This window comes from Chenopodium album, chromosome 17 (assembly GCF_948465745.1).
Source record: "Chenopodium album chromosome 17, dcCheAlbu1.1, whole genome shotgun sequence".
Lineage (NCBI taxonomy): Eukaryota > Viridiplantae > Streptophyta > Magnoliopsida > Caryophyllales > Amaranthaceae > Chenopodium > Chenopodium album.
The window spans coordinates 37,196,556-37,208,240 of NC_137850.1; the positions used below are offsets into that span (position 1 = coordinate 37,196,556).

The 11,685-nt window shown below is 37.9% G+C and overlaps 2 protein-coding genes across 2 annotated transcripts; both read right to left on the reverse strand.

The window, feature by feature from the left end:
- Positions 1 to 388: 388 nt before the first annotated feature.
- Positions 389 to 4,386, reverse strand: LOC145587887 (GTP-binding protein YPTM2-like). The gene is made up of 8 exons (XM_081644549.1): positions 4,245 to 4,386; positions 2,977 to 3,049; positions 1,522 to 1,569; positions 1,382 to 1,429; positions 1,234 to 1,305; positions 997 to 1,152; positions 791 to 894; positions 389 to 706 (listed from the first exon to the last, which is right to left on the reverse strand). Exons 1-8 carry the CDS (start codon positions 4,256 to 4,258, stop codon positions 613 to 615), a joined length of 609 nt encoding a protein of 202 aa, XP_081500675.1. The 5' UTR covers positions 4,259 to 4,386; the 3' UTR covers positions 389 to 612.
- Positions 4,387 to 6,590: 2,204 nt separating this feature from the next.
- LOC145588903 (uncharacterized) lies at positions 6,591 to 11,173 on the reverse strand. Its single transcript, XM_081645493.1, has 10 exons — positions 10,881 to 11,173; positions 10,411 to 10,839; positions 9,825 to 10,328; positions 9,272 to 9,719; positions 9,009 to 9,116; positions 8,384 to 8,908; positions 7,896 to 8,171; positions 7,525 to 7,803; positions 7,374 to 7,470; positions 6,591 to 7,225 (listed from the first exon to the last, which is right to left on the reverse strand). Exons 1-10 carry the CDS (start codon positions 11,171 to 11,173, stop codon positions 6,591 to 6,593), a joined length of 3,594 nt encoding a protein of 1,197 aa, XP_081501619.1.
- Positions 11,174 to 11,685: the final 512 nt, after the last annotated feature.

Genomic DNA, 11,685 nt, shown 5'->3' on the forward strand with positions numbered 1-11,685 from the left:
TCCAATGATACTGTTAGCACGAAAATAACTACACGATGTATTATAAGTTGTCGAAGTTCTTTGGCAATTCATCTTTCAAAAATCAAAGTGGTGTTAAATCAATTAAATATGCAACATAATTGTAGAAAGAAGTAACTAAACAGATACTTAGTATCTGATTATTTGGATAACTTGTAAGCCCTGTTGAATGGAGTGACTAAACAGGGAGTACTTAAAATATGGATAAGACCTAACTGGGTGTTGCAAACCAATGGATTAGTCTATGTAATTGGGTACAAAGGGGAAAAGGCCTATTCACTTTGAATCTTTCTTCTGCAATCACGAATATGAAATGTGAAGTTCATCTAGAGGGCTCGACTCAAATTTTATTGCCTTGCGGAAACATGGGGAAATAGACGAGTACATAGTAAAAGAAATCTCAAGAATGCAGCATTCACAAATTACAGGAAGGGTGACTTAAATCTTTAAACATACGTTTTGTTTTGACAATTTTCTGTTTTATGTAGGAGCCCTTAGTTAAGAACCAATATAAAGTTCAGAATCTTTTCTATGTACAAGTAAACACTGCTAATCAACGAGCTGAGGTGTAATCTTTATGCTGACTGTAGCCAACTATGAGCAACAGCTAGAGTTTTGGTTGACTGGTTGGCCACGAATTTGCACACCGGAAGGCTTGTCTGCTCCGGCTCCAGGTTGAGTAGCCATTCTGCATAAGAAGAAATAGAATGATTGACCTGTAATTTACTTTAATATGAAGAATACAAAATTATAAACCTAATATGAAACATACCGATTCTTTATGTCTGTTGTCATGGTCAGAAACGCCTGCTCAACATTGGTAGCATCTTTGGCACTGGTTTCCAGGAAGGGAATACCAATTTCATCGGCATATGCCTTGAAAAAAATTCCAAAGAATCGTTAGCTAACTTATGCTTTTAGCTTGCACATTCGTACATTGTATTACTGATCAATTGATCATTAAAATCATCTGCATACCTTAGCAGTTTCATAAGGAACAGCTCGATTGGCAGTTAAGTCGCTTTTATTTCCCACCAAGAGCTTGTTCACATTATTGCTTGCATAACGATCAATTTCACTAAGCCATTGTTTCACATTATTGAAGCTTTCTTGGTCTGTGATGTCGTAAACAATCTAGCAGAAACACAGGGGCAAGTACTGTCAAACCTGTATAAAAGGTGGAACATTTTTCAAGGTTGATCGACTTAAGCTTACAATGATTCCATGTGCTCCACGGTAATAGCTACTTGTAATTGTCCGGAAACGTTCTTGACCAGCAGTATCCCACTAAATCAAGCACAATAAAGATGTAAGTTGACTAATATAATGCTGGAAACAATTAGAGAGGCTGAAAAATACTTACAATCTGCAGCTTTATGGTCTTGTTATCCTGCTCCACTGTACGAATTTTCTAAAGCACAAACAAAAAAAAAAAAGTTGATAATAATCAATTCACAGGAGAAAGTGTCCAATTCAGTTTACCAACAAAATGTCATTACTCACAAAGTCAACTCCAATGGTGCTTATGTAGCTGTCCAGGTACGAATCGTCCTTCATTACCAAACAAGTAGTAGTCAGCCATAGTAACATAAATACACAGAAGTTCAAGGGGTGCTTCAGATGGAAAATTCACAACTGATGGTACATTAGTATGAAGCAATTAAATGCAGAAATACAAGTTTCTCAACAGTAGCAGAACAGTTCACTATCATTGATGTTCTTAACCTGAGGAAAGAAGGAAGCATAGCAGACAATACAATGCAAAAAATACACCACAAACAGCTATTATGATCAACATGCCAAAGGACCAGAGAGAATTAGATGGCATTATTTTACATAACGTGTACAACACTCTGACATGTTCTCTCAGAAGAAATAAGGAAACCACAAATCAGTGCAGAGAAGAAAGTTTATAATCAATAGAAAGTTCTGCCTAGACATTTGTAGAAAAGAGAAAACTTAGCTATGGGATATTACATAAGAAGAAAAGGTCAAAGTAATAAGAAATTTACAGAGCTAGTCAATAATGTGTTTCAAGTACTATGGCATCGTTTCATTGCTTGTCATAGAACCAACAAGAGAAACTTCCAAACGTCTACATCAGCAATATCTTTAAGGGTCAGTGGTCGGGTGCCACAACTCTACAATGCTAGTTCTGCATCCCACTTAGTGGCCAGATGCTTGGATTCCAGAATCTTTGCATATTCATTGACCTCAACGCTCAAACAGATGTAAAAATAAAGCAAAAGTTACACTATAAAGAAGAACAGAAAATTTTGTATGTGTGTAGAGGAATAGAAAGAAAGCCTATAAGAATAAGATTAGTGAAATTGAACTTTTAGCCCAGTGATGAATTCCTGAAAAGAACACTTTTATTATGCTATATCCCTGGGATGATTACACCAAAACTGCTAAACCTCCAAAAGTCCTATGATTATCTAATTTGTCCGATTGAAATCAGAAAAAGGGCATTTATAACATACGGAGTACATGTGAAGGCTTATAAGACCAAGAAACCAATATCCCTCATGGACTTATGAGACGTCAGACTGTATTCCTGTAAAAAAATTGAATGAGCAGACCCGTAAGATGTTGAAACTTGAAATGCTGTAGTTTACTAGAAAGGTAAAAAGTTAGTGCCATCCTTCTTCCCAATCCCCACTACGTCACTTCTGGCAAATCTGTAAGAATGCTTATGTAGCTTACAGTTACTACACCCAGTCCTACTAGAAAAGGGCTACATAACAAACCTTTTCCATAACTACAATGCTGTATCAGAGAGCTAAAAAGACAACCTTTAAGCTTAATCTATGGCAAACTTCTTCACACTAAAGACATTATCCATGAAAATCAAAAGCTAACTTTTATAACAGTCATCTGCCAGAGGTCCTCCTTGTTACCAGATGAAATCCAAACATTGAACTGAAACATTACAAGCACAAAAAAGAACTGACGTACCGCAAATCTGAGTAAAAGACATGATTTTCCCACTCCAGAGTCCCCAATGAGCAAGAGCTTGAAGAGATAGTCACTGCGGTGTTTATACAGTCAGTTTATGGTAAAAGGCCAACATCAAGGAAGACTTATATAGTCAAATGTAGCTCAAGAGTCCTTGACTAGAATACAAATGATTGACAATATAAAATGCAGCTTAATTTTTAGTAAGGAAGTAGGATTTTGCAGCTAACCAGTCAAACACAAAAATCCTAGCAATTAGAACTTAGAATTAGCATAGTCCTTGTACATTTTTTTGGATTATTTTGTGTTTGGTTGGTGGATAACTTCTGTAGATTCTAATACCAATGATTTAATTCAGGCAAATACAATAAGATTTTTGTGCATCTATCTCCAAGATATACATCCCTTGTCCTCAGCTAAATGTCTCATTTACTATCTTACGGTATTCCATAATAAGTCTACATTTCCCTTATGTTCATAACTTAAATGACTTAATTGCAACATCCCCTATGAATTTTTCTAGGATCACAAGATCTAACAAAAGACAGATTCCCATAACGTTCATGGCATTGAGCAACAAATTCAGCAATGATTTATTTCCATCACAAATTACGGGCAACATTTTTTTTTAATCTACTTCACTCGAACTCTTTATTTTTATCTTAAGAACCCACATCAAATCAACACCAACATGAGTACAAATACTTCAATACTTCATTTTGAACCTAACACATGGAAATTATTCATAAAAAAGCCGAGTTCACACACTTGGAGGCGTACTCTGATACGAGTTCCCGAGTCCAACCTCATCTTAATTTAATCCATTTAACCAAACCTCACACGGTCCTCACACGGTGCTCTGATACGAGTTCCCGAGTCCAACCTAATAATTCTAGTTTCAAAATTTCCCCATCTTAATTGACTCCATTTAACATCCATCAACTAGTGACAACTACTGCCTTAATCCAATCATACAATAATATTTTTTCTCCCTAAAATATGAACCTAATAATAATTCTAGTTTCAAAATTTCCCCATTTAAAAATAAGGAATTATGTAAAACAAGAAAATTTCAGCTCCGATCAGGGTCAAACCTTCATAAAATAATTAATTTAACAAAAAATTGGGGCGATAAACTGAATAATTCTGGAAATTGAATTCAACTAATTAATCAAACCAAAACCCTAAATAATCCATCCAATCAAATTACACAAATAATTAATAACTAGTAATTAAACTGATCATAAAGAGATAAAGAAAGAGCTTACTATTCGGGATTCATCGCAAGTATAAAGTAAAATTCGGCTTCAGAAATTACAAAATTTGGAGCAGAAATTGGAGTAAATTCAACTCTGATTACGTATGAAGAGAGAGAAAAAAGAGAAGGTTGGTTTGAATGATTGAAGTTAATCTTCAGTCAGTTGACAGGTATACACGTTTATTTATTTATTTTTGGCATTATTGTAGACGTAATTATTTGTTGGGCTTTCATTTTGTCAATATCCCTAAATTTAAGCCCACATATGTGTGGAGCTGGACATGAATCGGGCTAAAACACGGACCCTATGGGTTTGTCATGAAGATGTCCACGGCACAGGAGGCACTCCGGTGAGTCATGAGTTGTTCGTGGACATCATATTTAAAAGTTGACAGGAGTTTGAGGGGATATTTAAATATTTTAATAGTTCGCTTATTTTTAAACAAAAGCTTAATAAAGCGATTTTTTTTTTTATTTTTTTTTTTAGTACACTCGGAGTATAGTAAGTTACTATAGATCGTCCAATGTTGAGAGTAACTTTTTAGAATTTTTTTGGCAACTTGAATCTTTTTGGATAACTTTAAACTTGTTATATTCCTTATATTTTCTTTTATTTGCATCACTTTGACCGTTATTTGCCGAAACGTAACTTTGACCATTAATATATTTAATTATTAATTAGTAAAAATTATAACAAAATTATATTATGAAACTAGACATTATGACGAATTTAATGATATATTATATAATAACAAAATCAAGTCAACCATAGTACATGAATAGTGCAAAAATCAAAGTGATGCATTTAAAAAAACAGAGGGAGTAATTTGTAGTGAACATTAAGAAGTGATTGGTAAGACATAAGTTTTCAGAATAAAATTGTTGCCGGTGATTTTTATATTTTTCAAAATATAATTTTTTAAAAACAAAAATTGCTTGTAACTACTCACTTAACAGGTCAATTTGTGAACAACTACTCGCTAAAAAGTTTAATAAAAAAAACCACCCTCTAAATTTAAAAAGTTTGGGTGGCACTACCCTTTTTCATTTTCCGCCAATTAATTCCGGTGAGTATGTCCATTTGTTATTTTTCCTCCAAAAAAACATCTTCATCCTCGTATATATTAGACAACTATCCTCTTCTTTGCAACAATTCAATCCAAAAAAAAAACCAAATCTTTGTGAAAACCAAATCGTTTTTCCTTCTTCAATTAGCAATTTTCACAAAGATTTGGTGTTTTAGATTGAGTTTTTGCAAAGAGGAGGAGGGCTAGTTAATATATATGAAGGCGAGAATATTTTATTGGAGAAAAAATAACAAATGGCCCCACTTGTCGGAATTTGTTGCCGATAAATGAAAAAGGATAGTGCTACCCAAACTTTTTAAATTTGAGTGGTAATTTTTTTAATAAAATTTTTTAGCGAGTAGTCGTTCACAAATTGACCTATTAAGCGAGTAATTCTTGACAAATTTTCCCTTTTCAAAGAAAGCAATTTACCAATAAAAAGAATGTACCATATATTGAGGTACCTTGTCATAAATAAAGGGAAATTTGTTTCCCTTGATCTAGGAGCACTTTAAGAGTGAGATTCCATTGTTTTTCCCCCACTCTTAAAGTATCTAACCCGCTAACTCAGATCATGTTGACACGTGAGAGGTTTCACTGCATTCGAGCGAATTAGTAAGACTGTTTACTTACCTATATTATTAAAAAAAATAATATTAGCAACTAGAAAGGCTTGCCCACAACCTACAACAAACTCATAAATAGCCCAAACACTAATTACATTTACTTACAAAGTTATCCTAATATACCTTTTGCGTATTTTAGAAACGAGGAAAACCTCATTAATCTCCTAGATAAACGGAACAAAATATTTCTGAAGAGAAGGAGAATAAAATACAGTAAACTTATAGAAAGTAAAAAGATGTGGGTCCTATCCATCAATAGCGAATATTTCTCTTTCATTTATGGCGTTAGTGTACCATGATTTAGTGTTCCTTTAGTAAAGTAGTTTTTTTTTTTTTTTTTTTTTTTTTTTTTTTTTTTTTTTTTTTTTACAAAGGATAAAAGACAGAAAAGAACTACATCACACTAGTATTAAAGCAAATAAAAAGGACAGCAGCTTCTCCTGCAATTTGGTGGGCCCGGTGAACACGTTGCATGCCAGCCTTGTAAATCTCGCAATGTTGGAAGGTGGAGCCTAAACGTTGTATCTGTTGCACTAGCCAAAGAACACAAATATCCCCCCGGCCATCGCCCCGCAAGAGGGAGACAAGATTGTAAGAACCCGTAAAAAGTCGGGCCGAATGAATGTGACGATCTGAAGCCCATTGGAGGGCATACAAACAAGCTTAGGCTTCCGAATAAAGGGAGGAAATGCAAAGTCCAAAATTACTCCCGCCAATAATCCTGTCTTCTAGCGGATCAACATTATCAACACACCACCCCATTCCTGCATGACGAATGTCCTTGTACCAAGCTCCGTCAATCTGAATCTGAACGAAGAAAGAACCTGTACAAGAAACCCCTAAATGGGCCACATGGAACCCTGGCGGGGACAAACCCTCATGAATAGTAGAAGACGGAGAACCTGTCGTAGTAGTATCCGTATCCACAAAGAGAGTATGAGATTGCAGGATGTTTAAAACGTGCAACCCAACTGGTTGTATAACAGGCGTATCAGGATTGAAAACCCTGTTATTCCTGAATAACCACAAAGCCCAAAGAGTACCAACAAAGGTACTAATGTTGGAACTTGAAATTCCGTCCTGACGAATGAAAAGTCGGATATAATATTGGATCCAATCTGAAATAGAAAGGTATCCATGAACTTGTGAGTGGATGTCCAAACATCCACCCCTCCATGCTGCACTTGCAATTCTGCACTCCTTAAACAAATGGTTGAAATCCTCGGTAGGTGCACCGCAAAGGTCACATGTCACATCTTGTATTGGAACCCCCCGACGATGAAGTTCAGACTTGACCGCTAAACCATTATGACGTAACTTTCATAAGAATAGTTTCCATTTTGGCTGTAAGGGAAGGGACCAAAGAGTTTTCCAAAAGGGGTCAGCTGGTTGAGTGGAGTGGTGTTTGTATTAACATTGCATAACCCGTCTTGACCGAATATTTGCCTGAGACAGTGGCCGCCCAGTAGCGAAAGTCCGCTGCATCTACATTAGGAGCTTCCATAGAGAGAATTGCGGATGCGTTTGGGGACTGAAAATACTGCTGAACTTTATCAACATCTCAGGATAGAGTCTGGGGATGAATAAAGAAATTTACCGTCCAATCATTTGTACTGTGTAGGAGGATTCCCGGTTTGAATTCAGGAATAGTACCATTGACCCAATTAGAATGCCCTACAAGAATGTTATTACCATTCCCAACTTTCCAGCTGCAGCCGTTGGAAAGCAAGGTATCATCATGTAGGAGACCTCTTAGGCCGTAGGAACACCGACCCGAAAAGCGGCGAGCAGGAGCCGAAGTAGAAGCTAAGAAGTGAGCACGGGCGTTATAAACTCGGGAAATGAGAAGTTGGGGGTTGTTAACAATTCTCCATATCTGCTTCATAAGAAAGGCTTTATTTAAAGTTGAGATGCATCGGATACCCAACCCCCCATACCCCGAGGGAGGTGCATCTTATCTTTGCCAACCCAATGCATACCCTGACTCCTCGAATGAGACCAGAAAAATTTTAACAGAAGGCCATTAACTTTCCCCGCAACAGAAAGCTTAATTTCAAAGCAAGAAAGAAGGTGAGAAGCCATAGCAACCAGGATGGAATTAATGAATATTAACTTTTGCGGCTGAGAAAGACGGACAACATTGAGCGTCGTAATCTGCGCAACAATTTTATTGACCAGAAATTGGAAACAATCCTTCTTCTTTCCTATGAAATCAATTGGGGACCCTAGATGATGGTAAAACACCTGAACATCGTCAATTTGAAAATAGCTTTAAATTCATCCTGCGCTAGTGGAGGAGTGTTCGGGCTGAATTTGAGCAATGACTTGTTGAGATTAAGCTCCTGACGAGAGATTTTTGTAAAGTCCTGGATGATCTGGAGGATACTGGTGCACGAAGAAGAGGTCGTCTTGAAGAAAACCATTGCATCATCAGCTTAGAATAAATAGGAGATAACCGGACTATCCCTGGAGATTTTAATCCCCTGAAAATGGCTCAAATCCTGGCCCAAGTGAAGCGTTCTGGAAAAAATATCCATGCAGAAGAGGAAGAGGTAAGGCGATAAAGGATCTCCTTGACGAAGACCACAATTAGGCCTAAACGATTCAGAAGTAATGCCGTTGATGAGAGATTTGTAGGATACTGTCGAGATACACTGATGAACCATGTGAAGCCATCGGGCAGGGAACCCATAGGCTTGAAGAACTTGTAGGAGGAAAGTCCAATGAACTTTGTCATATGCCTTACTCATATCAATTTTAAGCGTAGCGAGCCAACTAGAACCCGTTTTAGCAGCGTTAACCTTCTCCAACAATTCATGAGACATTAAGATGTTATCTGACATAAGTCGTCCTTGAACAAAGGCGTGTTGAGAATCAGAAATGAGGCCAGGTAAATAAGGACGAATCCGAGCAACTAAACACTTAGATGCACATTTGTAGATTGAATTGCAGAGGCTTAATAGGACGGAGGTGAGTAACCTCTGTAGGTGAGGCAATCTTAGGAATCATGACAAGGAGAAATTGGTTCCAATCCTTAAGAAGGAAACCCGTACGAAAAAAACTTTGAACAGCCGCGATAACCGAATCCCCAACCCGTATGCCAGTGAAGCTTGAAAAATTCTGCGGTAACACCATCAGGGCCTGTGGATTTACAGTTCCCCAAATCAAACATCGCTGCCTGTATTTCCACTGCATTAAAGGGGCGTTCCAAATTATTAAAATGTGAAGAAGTAAGCGAAGGAAGGTGCAGCTCCTAAAGGACAATATCAAATCTCCGGATCATAAATTGGAGGAGCGTCGCACTTAAAAGTTTTCTTCAGAGAATGGACAACAATTCGTTGAACCTCTTGTTGATCAGATTGTAAAAGGTTGTCTTCATCCATCAAGGAGGAAATGGTATTCTTCTTTTGCCGGCACTTAACCTTCGAGAAAAGGAGTTTAGAAGAGCACTCCTCATTTAGGATCCAGTCCTTTTTACATCGTTGTCTCCAGAACTGTAGTTGTAACAATATATTTTCCTTCGAAGTAACTATATTGGACAAATAAGAAGAAGCGTCTGAGATGAAACGAATTGCCTCCCCTTCAACTGAGAGCGCTTCACTGAAATTCTTCCAATCCACCCCCCAAAACTTCTTATTATTAAGGCACCAGTTTCTAATTTGAACTCGGACAGAACCAAGCTTTTTTGAGAGAGAGAACATAGGTGAACCAATGTTCTGCATTTGCCAAGTGTGAGTAACAAATTCATGGATCTGCTGATAATTGAGACACCAATTATCTAATTGATAAGGCCTGTTGGAGAGTTAGCAGAAGGGGGTATCCTCAAAAATAATAGCAGCATGGTCTGAAACCAGAATCGGTTGATTGAGAAACCTACTTTAAGGAAAGTTAGTGAACCAATCTGAGGTCATATAAGAACGATCTATCCGTTGTAGAATAAGTTGATCCCCTTCCCAATTATTGGACCAAGTGTAAGGTGGGCCTTTGAAAGGTGTGGAAATGAGGCTCGAAGTAAGCCAAAAATCGATAAATGAATCCCATCCCCTAATAACATTAGAACCACCAATGCTATCATAATGGTGTTCAATTTGATTAATATCTCCAATAATCAAAGTATTAGGGGCTATAGGTAACAGATCCAAAATCAAGCCCCAAACCTGGGGACAATCTTCTAAAACAGGAGCACCATAAACAAACATCACACATTTATCTACTTCATTAGGAGTTTTGACATTACAAAGTACATCATTTGTAGAGCAAAAAACACAAGAAATATCTTCCGATCCAAACCCAAAAACAACTAGGCCACCACTAGTACCTACCGCATCCGAACCCTTCACAAAAGAAATTTTTTTACAAGCAAGCAAACTTAAAACAACAGAGACAGCTACCTTAGTTTCACTAAGAAACAAAAAAGACGGTTTAAACTTATGTAAAAGCCAAAAAACATAAGGGAGTTTGGGGGAGTTATCATCATTAAGACCCCAACAATTCCATGATGTAACAATCATGGACACTTTGGGAGCTGTGAATGGCCAGCTGCCAACCAGAGGTACCACCTGGAACATGTGTAACAGTAGCAGAAAGAGTAGGAACAGTCAAAGGAGAGTGGGGGGCGCAAGTAGCAGCAAGACCATCCAACTTTTGAAACTTAAAAGTGGATGTAACCCAAGAGTCTGTAACCTTTCTCTTACGTTGAGCAGCAGCAGAAGGAGCCTTATTAAACTCAGAATTTAAAAAGGCCGAAGAAGAAGAACCATGAAAGCCCAAGTCCATAGCAACGGAAACATCTGAGTAGCATTTTCCCTCGGGGGTAAGAAACTTGAGATGAAGGTGGAAATAAGGAGAAGCCACCTTTGCTATATAAATTGAGATTTTTTTAACTTCCGTCGCTTTTGATACCATGTCAATCCTGCGTACCCAAAGAAAGGAGGCTGTTCATATAACCTGCACCGAGTGAAAGGCAATTGTCGGCTGTGTTTCTTAGGCCAAATGTGCGGCAGTGATGGGGCAGTTGCAGAAGCTGAAGGTGGAAGCTTCATAGAGCATTGAGCAGCCGAAGAACAAGCAAAGGAGATAGAGTCTTCAGTGAGTGAGAGTGAAGCAAACAACGATTGAACTTCTGTATCCATTGGAACATGTGAATCAGTTGACTGAGAGGAATGAGATTGAGAGTGATGAAGCCCTGCACTCGGAGATTCAGCAGAACTGTCGGTGAAGAAGCTCTCCTCGAGAGCAACCGACATACAAAACCCTCCACCAGAGTTGGAGCTAGGTCGAGGTAAAGTAAAAGGTTCATACGGATCTCCTAGAGGAATAGCAGACCTTCTCTAATTAGCTTCAGCAGTAGCAGCCCAGTTTTCCTCAATAAACCGAGTAGAGAATGGGTTGTGGTACGACTCGGGAGTAGTGGGATCCGTCTCACAAGAGGTGAACGAATCCGTGCTCTGTTCAGAAGCAGAGTGCTCTGAAATAGATGGTGTAACCGCAGCAATTGTTTGAGTCATGTAGCCGTTTTGATAGATACCATTAATGGGAATAAAATCAGGGTTAAAGTTGTCATTGTTATCCTCATTATTGCCATTGGCAGCCTCATTAACATGGCCATTAGGAAGATTGTGATCTCCCTGCCCAGAAGAGTCGGAGTTCGAACTATCTAGCTCATTAGCATTATCCGAACCTGAATTTGCATCACCATTTTCATCAATATCCGGAGGCTCGTCATTCTCATCATCATCATCATTATTGTCTTCATTAT